Genomic DNA, 22,491 nt, shown 5'->3' on the forward strand with positions numbered 1-22,491 from the left:
TGGCACCAGTTGAAAGGAGTTATTTTCTATATTGGCTGGTATAAGTTGCAGCTTTCTCAAATCCAAAGTTTGATTTTGGGTTGTCAGTACTTTCACACACCTCGTAATGGTTAGGGCAAATTGAATGTGGCTTTGCGGGTGAACATTCTGTGGTATGGATGATTCTCTCTATTTAGAGCCGTTCTGGGTGAATTGGGGCCCTACACTAGTGTGCACATGTGGGTATATGAGAGCGGTATTGTATCATGTGTGTGTGAGAGTGAGTGAGTGAGCCCCATTAGCTGACGCCATAAAGCTAGCTAATCTTTCTGGGGTCCAACACCAATTAACAAGACATTACAAACAACCACGAATCAAGACTTCAAACATTCAACAAGTAGACAATACAGACAATTAAAATTCCTGACAGAAAAACAGCAAGTGTGAGAAAATATGGAAGTGTTGTGTGTATGTTTTTGTGTGTTCAAACCACACGTCCTATTTCCTCCTCCTCATACCACACCACTTGTTGAACACAGTTGCCTTGCAATTCTTACCACACCTGCCATTCACAGTGAGCCTCGGAAACCCCCACCAGGATCACCCCCATTTCCTCTCATCTTCCTCCCAGGTAGATCACCCGTTCATGGGGCAGGTTGCTAATAAAGAACCCTGCTTCTTGCCAAGGCTTAGTGTCAGCCATGCTCTGAGTGAGTGAAGTGCCCAGCTCATAGCTCATCACCTGCTAGGCCTAATCCCTAGCTACAACCTCCTGCCGCTGTGTGCCCCGAACCACCTGGCCCATGAATAGCACATCAGATCAATAGGCCTACCAGTACGACCACAGGGTATCCTGACAGGGCTAGTCCGGACAACATGGGGTAGCCTAGTGGTTAGAGCGTTGGCCTAGTAATTGAAAGGTTGCAAGATCGAATCCCCGAGCTGATAAGGTAAAAATCTGCCGTTCTGACCCTGAACAAGGCAGTTAACTCACTGTTTCGAGGCCGTCATTGAATTTGTTCTTAACCGACATGCCTAGTTAAATAAAGGTAAAATAAAAATGGAAACTAGGGATATAGGGCTGTGGTGGTCATGACATTTTTTCAGCCGTGGATTGTCAAGCAAATAACTGCCGGTACGGTAATTGACCGTTAATTAACATCAACGCATTTAGCACATTTCGTACCTCCACAACAAATTCCTATGCCTTCATCCACTTGGAATCAAAGTCACCCGACCAAATGAAGGTCCAGTCCACTGCCCCCCACAGTCAAAAACCTCCCCCGCCACTCCCTCCCCATCTCCACTGCCCCCCCAAGTCGCTTCCCCTCCAACCCAACCAAAACAACCACCCACCCAATGTGCCAACAACCAACAAAATGAACAAAAGAGAAAAACAATGCAAAAACAAAAGGCATCAAGGAAAAAACTCATCAGCAAGGCCAACTACATGCATTTTAGTGCATGTGTGACACTATTGACATGTGTGTATGTGCGTTTTAAAGCGAGTGTGTGTATGGAGGTATACACCCTTGCAAGCACCTGCGCGGCATCAGCCTCAGGCAAACAGGCATGGGATGTAACAGCGCAGTGTCAACCCTCAGTGTCATTCAAACGTACTTTCTTAAAAACGTTCATCTTTGACCATCATTCTACTCCCCGCCAGGCAACTCCACTCCCACTTGTCTCCAGTTCCACATCCCAACCCTCAGTTTCCCTCAGCCCATCCCACCTATAATGCCTTTTGTTATGTTACTTTTCAGCCCTTTCTCAACTCCCAATGGAATTGGCTGCACCAACACTAAGCTTTTGAGTCTGATGTGCCTTTTATTTATTTAACTAGGCAAGTCAGTTAAGAACAAATTCTTATTTACAATGGACGGCCTACACCGGCCAAACCCGGACAACGCTGGGCCAATGTGACTCCCAATCACGGCCGGTTGTGATACAGCCTGGATTCGAACCAGAGTGTCTGTAGTGCTTCTTCAAGCACTGAGATGCAGTGCCTTAGACCGCTGCGCCACTCGGGAGCCCGAGTCCATAGGTCCAGAGAATCCCATCTGCTAGTCGTGCATGTAAATCAACCGCTGATACCGAATTTGACCATGTGCTATGCATCTCTCTCTGTGTATTCTCTTTTTGCACACTGAGGAGTTGTTTACTACACATGATCTGATCTTCCTCAATGATGTCAACCCTTACTTAAAAATAAAAATAAACAATTCAGTCATTGTAATGTATCTACTATGTCAAATTCCGTACCTTTGTCGGATGTGCTTAAATGTGTCATCTTACCAGCGAACAAGTGAATTAACTCTCATGGAATAACAAAGGACTTAACTCAAGTCTCTTGACCCGTGTTCCTGACCGCAGCTGCTGGCTATCTGTTGACATGTGTTGTGTCCATGTGTCCCCTGTCCTGTCCCCTAGCCAGAGGACATAGGTCAGTCTCCCGTGGCCCCCACGTCGGACGGAGACAAGGTGGACCTGGAGGCCTTCAGTGAGTTCACCAAGATTATCACCCCTGCCATCACCCGCGTCGTCGACTTTGCCAAAAAACTTCCCATGTTCTCGGGGGTAAGGCCCTACGTGTGTGTGTGTATGCAGTGGGGTGTGTGTGTGTCGGGATGTGTCGGTCTTCCTTCTATCAGTTCTTAATACTGCCTTGTGTCTTTGTTTGTGTGTTTGAATTGAAGCCTGTTGACCTGAGTCTCCGAGTCTCTCCTCAATAATGAGCCTGCATTGTGTTTGGTGTTGACTTAATTAGGTATAGATTCTGTCGTTGCTGCAGTGTTGTTGCTACTAATGACAGTATGATTACTATGGTCATTAGCAGGATCAGCAGCCAACAAGTGCTCAGCGAAGTGGAGATGTTGTTTCCTACCTTCACCACCTGGGGGCGGCCCGTCAGGAAGTCCAGGACCCAATTGCACAGGGCGGGGTTCAGACCCAGGGCCTCAAGCCTAGGATAGATAATAAGCAGTAGCAGAAGCGTATGTGATGAGTCAACAGAGTTAGCGCAAAAAGGGTCAATGCAGATAGTCCGGGTAGCTATTTGGTTAACTATTTAGCAGTCTTATGGCTTAGGGGTAGAAGCTGTTCAGGGTCCTGTTGGTTCCAGACTTATCGGTATCACTTCCCGTGCGGTAACAGAGAGAACTGTTTATGACTTGGATAGCTGGAGTATTTGACACTTGTGCCTATGGCTGAGACTCGCGCAAATAGAGGGCCGAGGGGAATGGGGGGGGATTTGGGGATTCAGTCATAGAGTGCAGCTGATATAACAGAATGTTATATACAGACTTGGAACTCTACACACAAAGCCTACAGCACTACATTTGGGAAGTATGTAGGCTTACGTAACTATACTTTGAAATTCCAATCGAAGGATGGAAGAGTGCCTTTAAAGTTCACTTTGTTTACATTCAGTAACAGTCTCTCTCGCCCTCCCTTCCTCAGCCTGAAAACTCCAATAGCACAAACAGGATGCTAGTAGATCTTTCCTATCCCATTCTTCACCAAACTGATCAATGCACACACACACCACATAGCCCAGTGGCTTTTGAGAAGTCTACCAAAGAACTCAAAATTAGAACTGTTGTTATTTTTAAACCTGCCACTCCGAATACTGGTCGTTGTAGAATTATTGTATTGTATTTTCCATATAGCATTGTATTAGAATGATGGTGTTTTTTTAGGATCTTACTATTTGATAAAAGTCTGATTGTAAATTGGTCTATTGATCTAAATTCAGTCTATGATGGCGAGCAACCAATAAACTCTTACTATTACTCTCCTCCTTTTCCCTCCTCCCTCTAGCTGCCTTGTGAGGACCAGATCATCCTATTGAAAGGCTGCTGTATGGAGATCATGTCGCTGCGCGCCGCCGTGCGCTACGACGCAGAGAGCGAGACACTGACCCTGAGCGGCGAGATGGCTGTCAAGCGGGAGCAGCTGAAGAACGGCGGCTTGGGCGTGGTGTCGGACGCCATCTTCGACCTGGGCAAGAGCCTGGCGCAGTTCAATCTGGACGACACGGAGGTGGCGCTGCTGCAGGCTGTGCTGCTCATGAGCTCAGGTGAGGACCGGGTCAAGGGTCAGTGGACAGAGGTCAATTGAGGTCATTCAGGTCAGAGAGGATTCAGGACGCGTTCCAAATCCATCCCCTACCACCTAGGCACTTTGTGTGGCTCTGAACAAACTATAACGTAAGAATAAGTCAAAGATGCTGTACTATTAGATGAAGGTAACTCTGCAAAAACCCAATTGTGATAAAATATTACATATTGGATCGTTAAAAATACCATTTTTACATTATCTTGTAGTTTACCAATAAAATGTTCTGATGGTGACGTAGACATAATTGGTATTCATATCCCTAAAGATAGAAATGAACTTACCACAACCAATTTCAATAGAAAGTTAGCAAAAATAGGCAAGATTCTGCAACCATGGATAGGTAAATACCTGTCTATTTATGGAAAACTCACATTGATTAACTTACTTAAGGCTCTGCCTACTCCAGACAACTAGTTTTTAAATCATATGAGGGAGGAAAAAAATGACACTTTATTTGGAACACTAAGCCAGACAAAATTAAACATGCTTATTTAAATAATGACTATGACTTTGTGGGGGATGAAATTATAACATATTAATGCATTACACCTCTCACTAAAAGCTTCACTCACTCAAGATATGCTTAAACCCGAACTGGTTATCCAGTAGATTACTAAGAAAGATGATTCCTTTGCTCAAAAAAAAAAGAAGGATTTTTTTTTGCCTTTATACAGATTACAACTTCTCAGTTTTGATTATATGAAAATGAAACTTTGTTCAAAGTATCGCCCTTTCTTAAACAAGCCGTACAAAGCTGGTTACAATTTCTATTTTATCTTCCAGAAAATACAGAACAAATATTACAACAAATATTATGGTTAAACTCAAATACACTGTTTTTTAAAATGGTATTATATTTATTAATGATATTATGAATAGGATTGGTGGAGTTGTCACACATGCAGCTATTGAAAATATATGGGAACGTTTGCTCAATCCAAAATCACAACCAACCGATTGCATTATTACTACAAAAATGGAGGAGGCAAGTGGAAGAGAAATGAAGGCTATTCCATGCGAGAAATTGACAAGAAACTGAAGATCTCGTACAACGATGTGTACTACTTCCTTCACAGAACAGCGCAAACTGGCTCTAACCAGAATAGAAAGAGGAGTGGGAGGCCCCGGTGCACCACTGAGCAAGAGGACAAGTACATTAGAGTGTCTAGTTTGAAAAACAGATGCCTCACATGTCCTCAACTGGCAGCTTGATTAAATAGTACTCGCAAAACACCAGTCTCAATTTGCCATTTGAGGACTTGTGAGGCGTCTGTTTCTCAAACTAGACACTAATGTACTTGTCCTCTTGCACAGTAGCGCACCGGGGCAGGTTTTCATCAAGGAGCTCTCTGTACTTTGCACGGTTCATCTTTCCCTCGATCCTGACTAGTCTCCCCGTCCATGCCGCATGGTGCTGCCATCGCAGGGATGTTGTCAGGTTTCCTCAAGATGTGATGCTTGGCATTTAGGTCAATGAGTTCAATCTTGGTTTCATCAGACCAGAGAATCTTGTTTCTCATGGTCTGAGAGTCCTTAGGTGCCTTTTGGCAAACTCCAAGCAGTGCCTTTTACTGAGGAGTTTCTTCCATCTGGCACTCTACCATAAAGGCCTGCTTGGTGGAGTGCCGCAGAGACGGTTGTCCTTCTGGAATGTTCTCCCATCCCACAGAGGAACTCTGGAGCTCTGCCAGAGTGACCATCGGGTTCTTGGTCACCTGCCTGACCAAGGCCCTTCTCCTCTGATTTCTCAGTTTGGCCGGGCGGCCAGCTCTAGGAAGAGTCTTGGTGGTTCCAAACCTCTTCCATTTAATAGGCCACTGTGTTCTTGGGAACATTCCATGCTGCAGAAATGCTTTGGTACCCTTCCCCAGATCTGTGTCTGAGAAGTATTTGTCTGTAAAAGTCCTTTTGTAGGGAAAAACTCATTCCGAATGGCTGTGCCCCTGCCAAGCCTTGTGAAATCCATAGATTAGTGAATTGACTGATTTCCTTATATGAACTGTAACTCAATAAATTATTTTAAATTGTTGCAGTTATATTTTTGTTCAGTATATACATCTAGCCGTCCATCTATCCATTGATATACACTATGTGGCCAAAAGTATGTGGATACCTACTTGTCGAAAATCTAATTTTAAAATCATGGGCATTAATATGGAGTTGGTCCCCCCTTTGCTGCTATAATAGCCTCCACTCTTCTGGATCTCCCCTAGACGTTGGAACATTGCTGCGGGAACTTGCTTCCATTCAGCCGCAAGAGCATTAGTCGGACACAGATGTTGGGCTATTAGGCCTGGCTTGCAGTTGGCGTTCCAATTCATCCCAAAGGTATTTGATGGGGTTGAGGTCAGGGCTCTGTGCAAGCCAGTCAAATTCTTCCACACCGATCATGACCAACCATTTCTACGGAGGCATTGTCATGCTGAAACAGGAAATGGCCTTCAACAAACTGTTGCCACAAAATTGGAAGCACTGAATCCTTTAGAATGTCATTGTATTCTGTAGCGTTAAGATTTCCCTTCACTGGAACTAAGGGGCTTAGCCCAAACCATGAAAAACAGCCCCAGATCATTATTCCTCCTCCACCAAACTTTACAGTTTGCACTATTTATTCGGGTTCTCCTGGCATCCGCCAAACCCAGATTCTTCCGTCGGACTGCCAGATAGTGAAGCGTGATTCATCTCTCCAGAGAACGCATTTCCACTGCTCTAGTCCAATGGCGGCAAACTTTACACCACTCCAGACGACGCTTGGCATTGCACATCTTAGGCTTGTGTGCGGCTGCAATGGAAACCCATTTCAATAAGCTCCCGACGAATAGTTATTGTGCTGACGTTGCTTCCAAAGACAATTTGAAACTCGGGAGTGAGTGTTAAAACCGAGAATATACCATTTTTATGCTCTACGTGCTTCAGCACTCGGTGGTCCTGTTCTGTGAGCTTGTGTGGATTACCACTTTGCGGCTGAGCCGTTGTTGCTCCTAGACATTTCCACTTCACAATAACAGCACTTACAGTTGACCGGGACAGCTCTAGCAGGGCAGAAATTTGACAAGCTGACGTGTTGGAAAGGTGGCATCTTTGGTCTAAGGCACTGCATCTAAGTGCAAGAGACGTCACTACAGTCCCTGGTTCGAATCCAGGCTGTATCACATCTGGCCGTGATTGGGAGTCCAATCATGTTGTATATAAAAGTACAATGAAGGTAGTATGTCAAATGTATGTATGTAACAAAAAAAAATATATATATTTTTGTCCTCCTTTCCCCATGATAGGCTAGGTGAAATTTTACCCTCTCTGTTTACTGACACACACCTTTTTCTCCCTCCCTCTCTCCCTCTCACCCTCTTCCTCCCCTTGCCTTCGGTCACAGACCGCTCGGGCCTCACGAGCAGTGACAAGATCGAGAAGTGCCAGGAGACCTACCTGCTGGCGTTTGAACACTACATCAACTACCGCAAACACAACATTCCCCACTTCTGGCCCAAGCTGCTGATGAAGGTGACGGACCTGCGTATGATCGGGGCGTGCCATGCCAGCCGCTTCCTCCACATGAAGGTGGAGTGTCCAACTGAACTTTTCCCCCCGCTCTTCCTGGAGGTCTTCGAGGACCAGGAAGTGTGAGTGGCACCCCCCGCTGCCAAATAGTAGAGTGGCGACTTGGGAAGGAATGGCTGTTTTTCTGGAGCGGGGGAGGGTTTTGGCAGGACTTGTGTTTCTCCGACATTTACGTGGTAAACAACAGGCAACAACCACACACCAGCAGCAGAGGTCAAACAAACAATGATTTTTGCTTTTAACCAACCACCTCTTCGTACCTGTTTTGGGGAATCAGTTTGGCGGCCCTCCCTGTCTGAGCATTCTTATCCAGTGGGAGTTGCATCCCTTTGCCAAGGCGCGCGCACGCACACGCACACACACTCTGGGTCCCTTCCCAGAGCCTTGTCGGCGGCACCTCATTTGTCACTCGCCACTAGATGGTGGTCTTCACAGCTTTGCACCGGTTTGAAATGATGGCAACCATGTTTTAAACTGGTCCGCTAATTTCAGTCTCAGAATTAGTGTAAAACAATAATTCAGGTGACGCTGTCACACACAAGCAGAGGTCCTGAGTGTGTGCCATATAGCGCCTACCATAGAGCAAAGCTACCAGTACCTACTATCATCTCCCAACGCAACTGAGCCATGAGCGTGATCATGTTTGAAACAAGTCAGGTGCTATGTTTATAAGTCTCCTTTAATTGTCTGAAATGTGTAAAACTACAGACCATGGCTCCGTATCTACCTTCAGTTCTGTCATTAGGCCGGTTCCTGTGACTCACACACACACACACACTGGGCAGACGTGCCTTGTGCTGCTGGTGCCAGCAGTAGACCCTCTTATGAATGACAATTGAGCCCTTCTCTCTCCAAGAAAAGTCATCGCAGTGAAGGAAAGAGGGGAAGATGGAAGGGGCCCACTGACGGGGAGAGTTCTCAGAGGAGTACGAGTGAAAGAGAAGAGGGGAGGAATAGGATGAGAGAGAGAGAGAGTTAAATCACTGGCAAGTAGACTCCATATAGCATCCATATAGACTCCCACACTATGTCTGAATAGCAGTGAACAAGGCAGGCAACTCATGTCTCTCACACACACACACATCCTCACCTCAGAAACTCAAACGCCATGTTGACTGTACACATTGCAGTGATGTAGCCCTGACCTGCAGGGTAAGTTAGTCCGAGTCTGCGCCTGTGTGACTCGGCTCAGTATGGCCACTCCAAGCTTCCATACTCAGTTGTTAGGGTAGCGGTCACTGAGAAAGGGCAAGGTCAATGACGTCTGCCATTTACCTCAAAGTGGGCACACCTTCAAGGCTGGGGCGCCGCCATCGCTCCTGTGCTGACAGGCTCTACCTCACCTCTGGACACAGGGCAGCAGCCCCCAGCCTCCTCACCCACCCATCTACACACACACACACACACACACACACACACATACACTCTTAAGGATACTCAACAAACACACATATGTGCATGGGTGGAAACTCATAAGCACACATACATTAAGACGAATCCCTCAAACACACAATCTCAGTACTACCACTCAGTTGAAATGAAATACCACTGAAGACAGGAGGGCCTGCCCTTCCCTATGGGGACCTCATTGGTTTCACTGACTTCTCTCCTCTTTTTCGGGGGAACGGGGGATGGTAACCATTACGTTCGGCTTTTCTCTTTTTTGTTATGTGGGACCAAGTGTCACTATTCAAATTTGGAGTCCCTATTTATTTGTATTTTTTTCAGTTGAAACAGAAGCCAATAAATCACACGACGGAGGAAATGACATGTACAGTCCAGCTGTCGCCCTGGAAGAGGATTGGCTGGAGAAGCGATACACCGCGAGCAAGCGGAGAACCCCAAGGTTACCGGGCCGTAGACGGGCGGGTTTAGCACTGTTGAGGGAACAAAAAAAAGTTCAAAGAGACAACCAATTTTCATTGAATGCTAAGCAGTAGTTTGTGAACGACTGAACGAGGCGGCGGGAGGGATGAATGGATGGATGCGTTTCAGCATTCCGGGAGCATGTGGAGGAACGCGTGAGGACATGGAGCCGAGCGTTGAGTGGGACCAGGATGGCAGGTACTCATAGCAGACGGCCAAGCCTAACTGCAGCAACCTCAACCGCCGTAGGTGGAATCAACCCGAAATCGACTGTTACCAGACTTCAGAGCACTCTAGTGGAGCAGCCAGAGCCCCCTCACACTACTGCAGTAGTCCCAACCCCTCTCTCCACCCTCCCCACCCTCATCAGCAACTATACAACCCCTAATCCTCAAACCTAGCTTCAAGTCCTCTGTCAGGCATGCCCCCTCCTCTGAGAGTCCTGGCCGACTCTGTATAACATAGGCCACTGGAACAGGGCTCCCAACTAACCATGTCACATTTTCAGTATTAAACCAACAGACCTCCTCCCCAACCCTCATCCACTCTGGGCTGGAGACGTCCCTGGGTGAGGGAGGGATGGTCCGGGGTCTGTTTGTCACTCATACACTCTCCTCTCAGCATTGGTCTCCAAGTCTACCCAGATCCAGCCCCAGTACATACTCCTTCCCCTGCCCAACCACCCATTCACCCAACTCAATGTAGGAGGCCAACGGTAGGTCTGAAAAATGTACACCAAACTGAATCCATGCCGCTCCCTTGTGAGACAAGGCTGGCCATAACCGCTCACTTAGAGCGGCGTTACCGAATGAATGTGAACGGCAAAGCAGCAATGGAAGCGAGTGAAGGAGAGAGCGTAAGGGAGCGGGACAGAAAGAAGGTGGGGGCATCAGCCCTTCCTTCCGTCCTTCGTATGGCGTGGGTTGGAGGGGGACCGTCGCCCGTGGTCAAAGCTCCGTTATGAACTCAGAGGACGGGGAGATGATCAGGTGGTCTCCCCCTTAACTCCCTCATTGAGGCAGCGAGTCCCCACCTTCGGCTCTCCATAAAGGAGAGCCACCAACTTTCACATGGAGACGATCGGCAACAGAAACAGAAGCGCCATTCAATGGATGCGGGTATGAAACTCCAAGCTTCGTTGACAAAGAACGAAGTGACAGAAAAAAAAAGGTCCTTAGTTCCTGTGAGCCGATTGGGTGTGTGTGTGTGTGTGTGAAATGGTTGGTTGAAATGCTGCTTTTACCTTCTGAGTTGAATTTTTATTGAGAAAGACATATATGATGATAATGATTATGTACCCAGAAAAGTGAAATGAGGAATATATGACTTTAAAAAGACTCCTGAACAAAAGTCGAACGCTTGGAGATCTTTTCCCCGTCATTGTATCTCAATGTTTTTTTTTGTGTGATGTTTATGTAAAAACACATTTTTAACGCTTAAACTGCTTTTACGTCAAAGAGAGAAAAAAAGAACAGCCGTAGTCACTTTTTGACCACGCGTGCAGCGTAACGTAGACATTTTCCATCACCTATAGTTTGTGTTGATAAGCCAACTGTTCTGTTGTCTGTGCATCTGTCTGATTGTCCGTCCCTTTTCAGGAGGAATTTACCACAAACAAAAAACAGGAAGATTCTTTTTATATAAATATATATATATATATATAAATATAATGTTTGCTTTTTTATGAAAGAAGACTTTGAAGAAAAAAAATTCACAAGCAGGAAAAATAATGCAACCGAAACTGAAACACAATCTTCTCATACCTCACACAACACAAAACTCAAAAAGGAACATGGGAGGAGTGATGATTCACAGGCACATGTGGAAGTGCGTAAATGCATTTTTAAAAAAAAGAAGAACATTGAGGTATATATGTGCTTGTGGCGTGTACGCATCTGTAGCGATTACAAAAAGACTCAACCGCAAGCCTTGGCGCTCGCTACCTATTAAATTGGTTCTTGGAAGATTGTGGACCCAACGTAAGTAAAGTCTCGCATCATCAACAGGTGCTGAAATGGATTGCTGGCAGTTGGCCCCTCCCAGGTGTATCCACGACCATAGATAGTGAAGTCAAATGTGAATGGCCCAGAGCTTGAGGGGGGGTGTATTTTGTAATGGCTGAGTGCTCTATGGTATTGAATGTAGCTGATAGGATGGGGCTGGATCTGAGCCCGGTACCCACAACCTCACTTCCGCTCACCAGCAGAATGGACAGTGGTGTCACATAGACGCTACACGGAAACAAACTGAGAATATTGCCCATCTGCAAGGTGCAATATATACAGTATGTTTTTTTTGTAAATACTTTTCTTTTTCATTATTTTTTGTTCTATTTTGGCCACAACCAAGGATGTAAATACAAAAAAATGAAATATGAAAAACCAGTATATGTAAAAACATATACAACACTCACAAACTGGATGTTTGAGCACCAACTTGCCGGTACCTGCGTCCCACCATCTGGTAAAATAAGCGGGGGGGTGTGTGCTATGTATATTAACGCTTCATACTGTACATCTGTGTGCTTGTGTGTGTACTCTCACACGCGCATGTCGATCCGTATTCAGAAGTGACCCCGTGACATTAAGCATCCCTGTGCCTCCTATTCTTTGCAAAGAGATAGCTGGCCATCCCTACATTATGTCCTGGCCACAACTCTAAGCTCTATACAGTCAAGGCTATACAGTGTGTGTCCACCAACAGACTGGTCTCTCCAGGTTAACGACGGGAGTGGGTAGCAGCCACAGTAGACAGAGTATGTGAAGGTGTAATGGATATTGCCGTTTAGAAGGGGAGGGGGGATGGCAAGACTTCCCTAAAAGAGAAATCAGTCAATATTCCCAATATAAAATCTACGCCTAAACCACAGCTTGCCTGGCTACTGCCCGCTACATCTTAACTTGGGATAGCCCATTTAATGGAATCCCCCAACATCCCTGTCCTTTCATCAGCAGTCATAGCATGGTTCAGTCCAACAGGCTGAAACATGGGGAGAGGGAGGAGAATATCTGTGATGTTAAGTTTTTTTGCAGGGGGGCTGTGTTTGCTCCACATATGTCAAAATGTAGTTTTGTGAGAACAAAAAAAGGAACTTGAGATGTCTATGCAAATCCGTTACAACCCCTACAAAAGCGTGCTCCCTTTACTGGCGAGGCAGACTGGCAGTCATGTTTAAATTAAAGCAGTTTCAACCTTGTCCGGATTCCCCTGACCCAACTCAACTGCATGAATCCCATGGGTCCTTATTTGATCTGGGTACAAAGGCCCTTGCTACTCTGTTGCGGGCTGAGGGTCAGGGCTGTCAAATGAGTGGGGCCCAGGGTTGACGGGATACTCGAAGGCTCTGTTCTCCAACCATAACCCAGCTCACCGGCTGATCCCTGGGGTCCAGCAAGTCTACTTGTTGAAATGACAAAAGGCCAAGTGTTGGAAGGGCACTGTCATAGAAAGGTTGTGCTGTTGTAAACTGCTCCAGAATCAGTGTGTGTGATGTGTGTACCTGTGTTACAGTATTTGTCTACATGATGCAACGCTCTCATGGTTCAGCAGATCGATTTGGTGCTACATTTTTGTAGAGTTCTTTTAGAAAGACGAGTGGATAAGAAAGAAAAAACGCTGGCATAGATGAGCTTTCAAATATTTAATCTAGCGGCCAAAGGAATGTCATTCAGGACGTCATGGCGCTCAGTGGGTGTCGAGAGACGTACGTGGGCGAGATGCGAGTAACTTGTGCAATGGCCGGATGATCTCTCACCTCTCCTCATGGAGGTCAAAGGCCAGACCACTCAGAGACACGAGCGAATGCACTGATGCACAATCGTTGAACAAACCAAGTTGCCACACATTAACAGGACAGCTTTAACCCGCTGTACACTGACATAGCAGCATGTACGTAGTTGAGACGCACTTTCAGTAGCCTCGATTCGAGAGTCTTTCCCGGAGAATATAATCATATAAAAACAGTTCATGATTGTGTCAGCGTAAAGCGTTTAAACATACTGATTGCACCCGATAATGACCAAATAGCGCTTGCAACATTTGAACTATTACTTAGAATTAGTTGAACTGTTATATTAGTGTCGCTGTAGCCTCAAAGCCATAGCAGTTGACAACATTTTTTTTTTTTTTTTTTTACAAATCTTTTGAACGAAGTGCGTTATGTGAGCGAGTGGTGCTGTAGTTTAACTAGTCTTGTCAGACCCTATTAGGCGATTTACTGTGAGACAATGTGAATATGCATGACCCATGAGAGTGTTGGCTAGAACACCTACTCTAAACATGCACACTCACAGACACGCACCTTGTTTCTCCGGACTGGGTGAGAAAGCTATTGAAGGATTCTCTCAGGTAAAAAAAATAAAAGAACATTTTCTAGATAAATGATAATAGACCTTAGATGAACCACAATTGTTAGCTCATATTTGTTGCCCTATGGATGGAGAATGTTATGCTATGTACTGTTTGCACTCCCTCTCGTTGGTTTTCCCAGTTCCTTCCCCCTTTACCCTTCCTCGTACGAAGAAACTGCACCGCATCCTCATAGCTTTGTTTTAAATGAGAGGGTACTTCTGCCCGCGTGTGTTGGTTTGTGAGTATATCTGTCTTTCCATCTCTGTCTGACGGGATTTATAATGTCTGTCTGCTTCGGTGTGTGTGTGTGTCGGTGGGTGAATGTACGTGCGTGTGTTTGGTGATAAACACTCTGACTCACGCAGGATTTTTCTGTATTTGGGCCAGTTCCTTGCCCGCAGACAAAAATAATTATACCCTACGGTCCAGAAGGAATCACGCCTCACCTTTGCTTACTACATACAGACACGCATACAGTGTACAAAACAGATTGTAACAATCACGGACAGTGGATTCCTGTTTAATATTCCAGTCTATGCGCTTTCCCCCTTTTACAGCTACAGTGCAAGCAGCAATACTCAGCTGCCCCGCACAGTTAGCGAACGGTCCACTTGCATGGCTTCCATCCAATATGGCAGCAATTCACCATCAGAGGAAAAGCTTTGCACCTCTGTCCACAGACGTGTTCTATTTAGGTCTGCTTAAAACCAATACTTAGTGATGCATTGGAAGCTTGGTATGGCTCAAATTTGTTTGTGGTGTATGTGTGTGTGTCCGTCTTCGTCGGTTTGTATGTGTGTGTTGTGGTGTGTTGAGTATCCACTGACCCGCTTTGGTCTCCCCAACTCCCTAAGCATCTTTTGAGGCCGCAGTACGAGACAGATTTCTGTAAAACAGCCTTGTCATAGGCTCACATTTTTATTTCCCTTGAAGAATGTAGCCAATAACGTGTTTGAGGGGTCAAATAGGGGTGCTTATATTTGTCCTTTTTTGCTCCATGTACAAGTGGGTAACCTGGATGAGTGTGGAAATGTTTTTGTTTTTTTGCATTTCTCAACTCCCCCTGAGGCACCCTCGAAGAGTGGGGTCGCAGCCAGGGATCAGAGATTATTGACGGTGACCCTGGAGCAATTAGGGTTAAGTGCCTTCCTCAAGGGCAGATCAACAGATTTTTCACCTTTTCGGCTCAGGGATTCTGAACTAGCAACCTTTCGGTTACTGTTCCAAAACCCTGACCGCTAGGCTACCTGCTGCCCAAAAGGCTTGGGAACCGTTCGGGGGTGGGTGAGGGGGGTTGTAACTCACAAGTGCAGAATGCGAGCTGATAGGAATTCTTTTTAAAAAGGGGCTCAAATGGATGGACTTTTATGCTTGCAAATGGAAACCAGACTGTTGATAGTGTTACCTCTGTCCTGGGTTCTCTTGTTTTTGGCATTGCAGGTTTTGAAACGGCTGCCTTACTGATTGTGTTTTGTATTGCTCCCATGTGAAACTGTACTGCAGTATTTTATGTAGAGATCGATGATTTGTGTAGACTTTCATTGGTTTTCTTTGAAAAAATGCAGACAATAGAGTTGGGCTCTTGGGGGAAAGATAGGCCTATATGTATGTTTGCTTGATTTTTCCAGCTTCGGTCTCCTAAGAATAACATCAGGAGGATATCGTCACAGAGAAGTAGAAATGATTAGAGCAAACACCCCCATAGAGGCAATTCTGATGCAACAGAAAAAATATTTTTCGAGTTCAGAGATCGGAGGGATCTAATGAAATCACCAGATTGCCATGTTAATCCTGCCAACAATAACAGGGACACGGGAGTTGGTGTGTGTGTGCGCGCCTGCGTCCATGCGTGTGTGTGTATGCGTGATATAGAGAAAGAGGTAGGTCACGCAGCTCTGTGCGACTATATTTTGTGTTGTGAAGTGCTTGGACTGTTCAAAGTCGTGACTGTTAGGCGTCGGTAAGCCATCCTCTAGATGTGCTTGTGTACAGTAGTAAGTTGAGTAAGAGTGAGCACATGACTGTAGTCATTAAAAAGCACTATGACCCTTCTATGGCACATTGACCTGCACTGTGGCCTGCTCACTTTCTCAGGCATGGACAGCTGGGCAAGTTAGAACTTGTGAAGATCTTTGAATGGGAGTAAAGCAATTGCTCTGGCGATTCGTCCGATTGTGATGTATTGAGTCTGTTACTTACTAGGCCAAATTTTTCACATATTTTTCCAATTAGTTATTAGCACTATTAGGTAGTGCCTTCAAGAGCTTTTGAAAGCAGGTGATTATTGTTGGTTGGTCGACTTTATGCTGCTTGGACATCCTATGTGTCTATTGAAATTTGTAAAATTGAGATATTTTTTGTAAAAGGTGTGGCGGAAATGTTATGCCTAGACAGCAAGGAATGTACACTATTAATTTTTTTTTTTTTGTTGAGAGAATTAACACACCATATGTATGAATGCATATGCAAAGTTTGCCAGGTTGAAAACGGGTTTGATCGGTCGGGACTGCTCAGGTTTGAATGTGAGGCCTCAAAGGGTGCTTTCCTTAAACCCCTCCTCTTCCCATGCTGTCCATCAAATGTCTCTCCTGTCTTCTTTTCATGGCAATGCTCTGACATGTACCCTCCTAGCACAGATCAAACCTCAATCCAATCGACCAATACTCTACTATAGCCTTTTATTGTATGGACAGCCAGAGATATACTCTGTAGTGAAGATAATGCCGCAAAAGGGATCAAACGTTCTCACAGAGAAGTTCCACACAGAAACAGACGGGTCTAATTGAGTTCCATAGTTCACACTACTCCATCCAGTCTACAGTAGCTGGTCTTGACAGAAGGGTCCATGTCAAACTGCCTTTCTTACCGTCTCCACTATTCTCCAGTCCTGGAATAGGGACTACACTCTGGGCGATGTTTTGCTGTACAGGTGTGTGTGATCTCTTTGTGTTGACGTCTATCACCTGCACTTTTGCAGTCCACTGTTCTATCCAGAGAAAGGCCACGTGTGCCAGTTTTATTCGAAAAGGTCTTGAACGGTGCACTTCGACATGACACCTGATTCAAATCTATTGGGTTTTAATCTTACCAAATTTGACCAATGGAAAGACGCAGAGGCGAGCCTTGATATGGCTGTGTTGGATTGTATTTTCTCTGGTTCGAGTCATTTTTGTGTCTCTTGATGTTGTTTTTATGGATATGTTTTTATGGATAATTGTTTTTTTTCTTCAAAAAAGTTTTTTAACCAGTCCGTTAGCTAACTTCTCATTATATTTGTGGTTATTGTTAGATATTAGATAAAACAGAATTCAAAACCTTCAGCCAGCAGTACATGTAAATCTATCAAGGCTGTAGTCTTAATCTGAGACTGCCGTAACTGGTGGTGGCCAGAGAGCACACAGTACCCTGCTGAAAAAACTGCATAGGCTGGTGACCAGCCTGTGTTGTTGCTGGTGACCAGCCTTATCTGTGTTTTGGAAACTGGTCACCAGCGTACCAGCATATGCTGGTCACCCACAAAACCTGCGTCAAATCACATTATGCTGGCCGTCTCATTCCTATTATAAACTGGGTGGGTCGAGGCCTGAATGCTGATTGGCTTACAGCAGTGGTATATCAGACTGTATACCACAGGTATGACAAAACATTTATTTTTACTGTCCTATTAGGTTGGTAACCAGTTTATTCTAATAATAATAATAATAATAAGGCACCTTGAGGGTTTGTGGTATATGGCGTCATGCTTATATAAGAACAGCCCTTAGCTGTGGTATACTGGCCATATACCACACCCCCTTGTGCCTTATTGCTTAACTGGAATCAAGTCTGAGGGGGGATAGCCAACAATTCACTATCTTATTCACCCACAACCAGCATTCAGAATGACCGCCTGGGTTGGAAAGATAAATAAACCATCTAAACTGGAACAACCATTTTAGTAACGGGTGCAATAAATCCAACTAACAGATTGGATTAGTTTAGAAAAAGTTATTTATCTTTGTGTAGTTAATTGATTAATAAATCAATGTACATGCAAAAACACAGATATTGAAACAAACAATTGTAAAAAATAAAACCGCAATAGAGCATGCTGGGAAATAGGATTATTATGGGTGTGGTTTAGCAGACCAGCTTGGCCAGCTAGACAATGCTGGACCAAAGCATACAGGCATATCAGGAAGGGTTCTTTACGGCTGTGATGGTTGTGAAGAACCATCCTGTTCTTTCCCTCTCCACCATGTTTTCCTTTCATACAATGAAAATGCTACACTGTTAAACAGTTCCTGTAATTTTACAGTACACTACAGGCTACTGGTTTCAATGAGAGTAAACGACAACAAGTTACAGATGTTTTACAGCTGAATTAAGGCGTTATTGCTGTAAAAGGACAGTATGCTGCTGAATGCTGGTTACCTGAGACTATACCACACTTGGATTTGAACTCACCATCTCTTGGTTGCTAATGACCTGAATTTCCTGCTACACTGCCAGGTCTGTGGGCATGACAGAGATTGGCCATAGATTTTAATGGCAAGAATACATTTCTGCACTTTGCTAAAAGTTATCCCAGAATCAGGTCAATCATTGTCAGATAATCTGACAACACAAACGTAAAAATAGCAGTGCTCAGGGACACTTGATGTAAGTGTGCATAATTGCTTTGGGGATTTGAACTTGTAAGCTTTGGGGCTGAAGTGCATTAATGTTTCAGCAGTGCCACAAGGTACACCTTTATTACCAAGAACATACAGAGCCTTAGGAAAGTATTCAGACCCCTTCACTTTTTCCACATTTTGTTAGGTTTACAGCCTTACTCTAAAATGTATTAAATAATATCCCCCCTTATCAATCGACAACAATACCCCATTATTTCAAAGCAAAAACAGGTTAAACATGTTTGCTAATTTACTAAAAAAAAAAAAAAAATGAAATATTGCATTTACATAAATACTCAGACCCTTTACTCAATACTTTGTTGAAGCACCTATGCCAGCGATTACAGCCTCAAGTCTTCTTTGCTATGATGCTACAAACTTGGCACACCTGTATTTGGGGAGTTTCTACCATTCTTCTCAAGCTCTGTCAGGTTGGATGGGGAGCGTTGCTGCACAGCTATTTTCAGGTCTCTCCAGAGATGTTCGATCGGGTTCAAGTCCGGGCTCTGGCTGGGCCACTCAAAGAGATTTCAGAGACTTGTCCCGAAGCTACTCCTGTATTGTCTTGGCTGTGTGCTTAGGGTTATTGTCCTGCCCCAGTCGGAGGTCCTAAGTGCTCTGGAGCAAGTTTTAATCAAGGATCTCTCTGTATTTTGCTTCAATGCTGACTAGTCTTCCAGTCCCTGCCGCTGAAAAACAGCCCCACAGCATGATGCTGCCACCACCATGTTTCAGTGTAGGGATGGTACCAAATCATGTCCAATCAATTGAATTTACCACAGGTGGACTCCCAAGTTTTAGAAACATCTTAAGAATGAATGATCATTGGAAACAGGATGCACCTGAGCTCAATTTTGGAGTCTTATAGCAAAGGGTCTGAATACTTATGTAAATAAGGTATCTGTTTTTCGTTTTTAATACATTTGCAATAATTTCTAAAAAACCTGTTTCCGCTTTGTCATAATGAGGTATAGATTGCTGAGTTTTTCTTTTTATTTAATCCATTTTAGAATTAGGTTGTAACGTAACAAAATGTGGAAAAGGTCAATAGGTCTCAATACTTTCCAAAGGCACTGTATAACCACAAACTCTCAAAATTAGGATACGGTTAGGCTACAGTGTTGTTCCCTGGGGTACAAAAAGGTCATACTCACATGGTACTTGTCGTTTCCTTTTTAGGGGACATGTGCAGATTATCTAGTATAATGTCACATTTTTCTACCCAATATTTTGAATATAAGGTACAATCATCGCTGCACTTTGAAATCAAGGTGGTGGCAATGTACTGGTGGGGCTCATTAGCATATTTGTGTGTGTGAACTAAAATACATGTATTTGTGCCAACCGTCAGTAGAAGTGTTTTACCACTTTAATTGGATGATGGTTATGTTGTCAAAGGTTGAGCACCTTTTTTAACACTGTCAGTTCTGGAATCTTTGTAAAGAGCATGTGACATTAAAGAGCTGCACTGTTAAGAGGTTACTGTGCATGTCACAGTAACTTAATGGAAGTTAGTTGCCTGGAAGTTGCTGTGAATTTTGTATTACCTAATTGACAACCAGCAGTCAGAAAATGGTCAAATTCACATGAACTAAATAGCCAGTAACTGTTAGAAACTAACTGCCAGTAAGATGTTATTGTAAAAGCACAGTAACTTACTAGCTGCCAGAAGTTCACAAGTACATTCACTGATTACAAGAAAGCTTATAACATTAGCTGACAACGAATACACAGTCTTTGAGACCCAGCCTAAACTTGCCTCAGCCTCTTGGTTGTGTCAGAGATCAGTTACTGTGAATTTTACAATAACTACTTGCCACAAGCTGACAGTATGTTATTGAACATGAACGTCCTGGTAACCAACTGCCATTGTGTTATTGGAACATGCACAGTCACCTCTTAACAATGCAGCTTTAGATTGTCACAAGCTCTTGCAAATACTACAGAACTGGGAGTGGACAAATGAGGTGCTCAACCTTCAACAACATAACAATAAAACCACTTAAACTGGTACAACATTTCCTCTAATGGTTGGGACAAATACAACATTTTAGACCATGCCCACAAATATGCTAATGAGCCCTCACCTGCACATTGCCCCCACCTACATTTCAAAGTACTGTGAAAGTAATGTTGCGTTTGTAACCAAGTGGGAAGAGAACATTTTCCAGTTGTGAAGTTGTAAATGCCAGCATTCACGTCCTTTAAACACGTTGAGAAATGCTGATTGGCTGATGGATAAAAAGCTGCAAAAACCATAAACTAAAAGTACACTGTAAAAAAAGCCAAATTGTTTTTATGGTAATCTACTGGCAGCCAGGTACCTGTATGTTACTGTGCAAAAAGTTACAGTATGTTACTGTAAATTCCAAAGAAACTTGGTTTAACAGTACATTCATTTTTATTTTTTACAGTAATGCACTGTTAAACCAGGTAACTGGCTGCCAGTAAGTTACTGTAGAAACAAGTTATGGTTTTTACAGTGTGGTCAACAGTGAAAACACAACAAAGGCTGATCACCAGCAAAAACACAACGAAGGCAGGTCACAAGCGACTCCACAATGAAGACTGGTCACCAGCATAAAAACAAAATATGCTGATCACCAGCAAAAACACAACGAAGGCTTGTCTGCCAGCTTGACCATGCTGGTCTGCCAGCATAACCAGTGACCAGGAGTAGGCAACCCTGGTCCTGGAGTGTCACAGGCACTTCCAGGCCCTCCCCCCAACCCCACATTTTGCCATGACTTATGCCATGTTAATATGATATCTCAGATCTGAAATGGGGGCCCCCTAGAGGTCAGACAAGTTTAGATAGCTGGTTAGACTAACTACCCTAATTTACCAATCTAAATATTGTTAATTGACATGGGCTAATTGATTGACTGACAGTGAGCTACATATAACAAGAGGTAACTGCTAATGCACAACAAAGTTTTGAAATGGTACTATTCTAATTCATCAGTAAGTTGAGACCCCGACTGAGTTCCACATAAAAAAAAAATTCAAGAATAAAATACACCTCGGTGTCCTCATATGTAGCGTTTGCAGTCATATGCAGTGTTTCCCACCCCCTTCCTCCTGAACCTATACCCTCGTCCCATTCCCCCTTCTCGCCCTAGCATCTGAACCCCCCCTCTTCCTCCAAGAATCCAGTGGGTGGTGTGATGTCAGGTTTTTGTGGTGGGCTGCTTATGACAGGTCCAGACAATCAGCGTGTTTGTAAACGTTAGTATGTGATTTTTTTCAAACCTTTGTTTATGGTCAGGATTTTAAAGGAAGATATTTTTATGGTGATTGTCGCTGGTCTATTTGACTATATATTTATGTAATAAATATGTGACTAAATTTACATTCCCCCGCTCCCTGGTCTGTTATTGCCTCCTCCTCCATCCCTTTGTTAACAGTTGGTTACCTGAGCCTGCCAATATCATGGGGTAAGCGGATATATCAGAAGAAAAACTTTGTATCAGCTTAGCGAGCTATTTCTGTGCCTGTGCATTGCAGAGTGGGTATTATATAACAGTAGCTGGCAGGTAATAAATAGGGGAGAGAGAAACTGCTGATTGGTATTTTAATTCATGACTAGTAATTGTGATAGTTGGGTAGATGTGACGCTCACATTGGAAATGTAATTTTAGATCCAGTGTTTCCTACTGCAGCAACGGCTAGACATACAGTATTTCTGAGTGTAGCCAGGTCTATTGTGTGGATAGCGGACCACTATAAAAGAACGGTTGGGAAGGGAAGGTGGGAGGGTGGTTGCGTCTGGACTTCACTGACTTCACCCATGTTTACCTGACATTAACCTAACGTAGCAGGCGTAAAAGAAATGCCTGAGCGGTGTTTCTTTCTTTCTGGTCCGGATGAGAGTTTTAAAAACTATTGGGCGAGGTTCTCTTCTGCACTATTGTACCAATCCAGTAAAATGTGGAGGAAGAGTTATGTTGTCAGTTTGTTAACT

At 44.2% G+C, this 22,491-nt stretch overlaps 1 protein-coding gene across 4 annotated transcripts in view; it reads left to right on the forward strand.

Moving 5' to 3' along the window:
• Positions 1–21,881, forward strand: part of LOC115143886 (thyroid hormone receptor alpha-like) — a 218,711-nt gene extending 196,830 nt beyond the window's left edge. For all 4 annotated transcript variants that reach the window (XM_029684327.2, XM_029684329.2, XM_029684328.2 and 1 more), the window contains 3 exons: positions 2,410–2,556; positions 3,799–4,057; positions 7,472–21,881. In XM_029684327.2, the coding sequence (XP_029540187.1) occupies positions 2,410–2,556; positions 3,799–4,057; positions 7,472–7,722 (657 nt within the window). In that variant the 3' untranslated portion in view covers positions 7,723–21,881. The remainder of the gene's footprint in view (positions 1–2,409; positions 2,557–3,798; positions 4,058–7,471) is intronic.
• The last annotated feature ends 610 nt before the right edge of the window (positions 21,882–22,491 follow it).

Source organism: Oncorhynchus nerka, linkage group LG16 (assembly GCF_034236695.1).
Source record: "Oncorhynchus nerka isolate Pitt River linkage group LG16, Oner_Uvic_2.0, whole genome shotgun sequence".
Classification (NCBI taxonomy): domain Eukaryota; kingdom Metazoa; phylum Chordata; class Actinopteri; order Salmoniformes; family Salmonidae; genus Oncorhynchus; species Oncorhynchus nerka.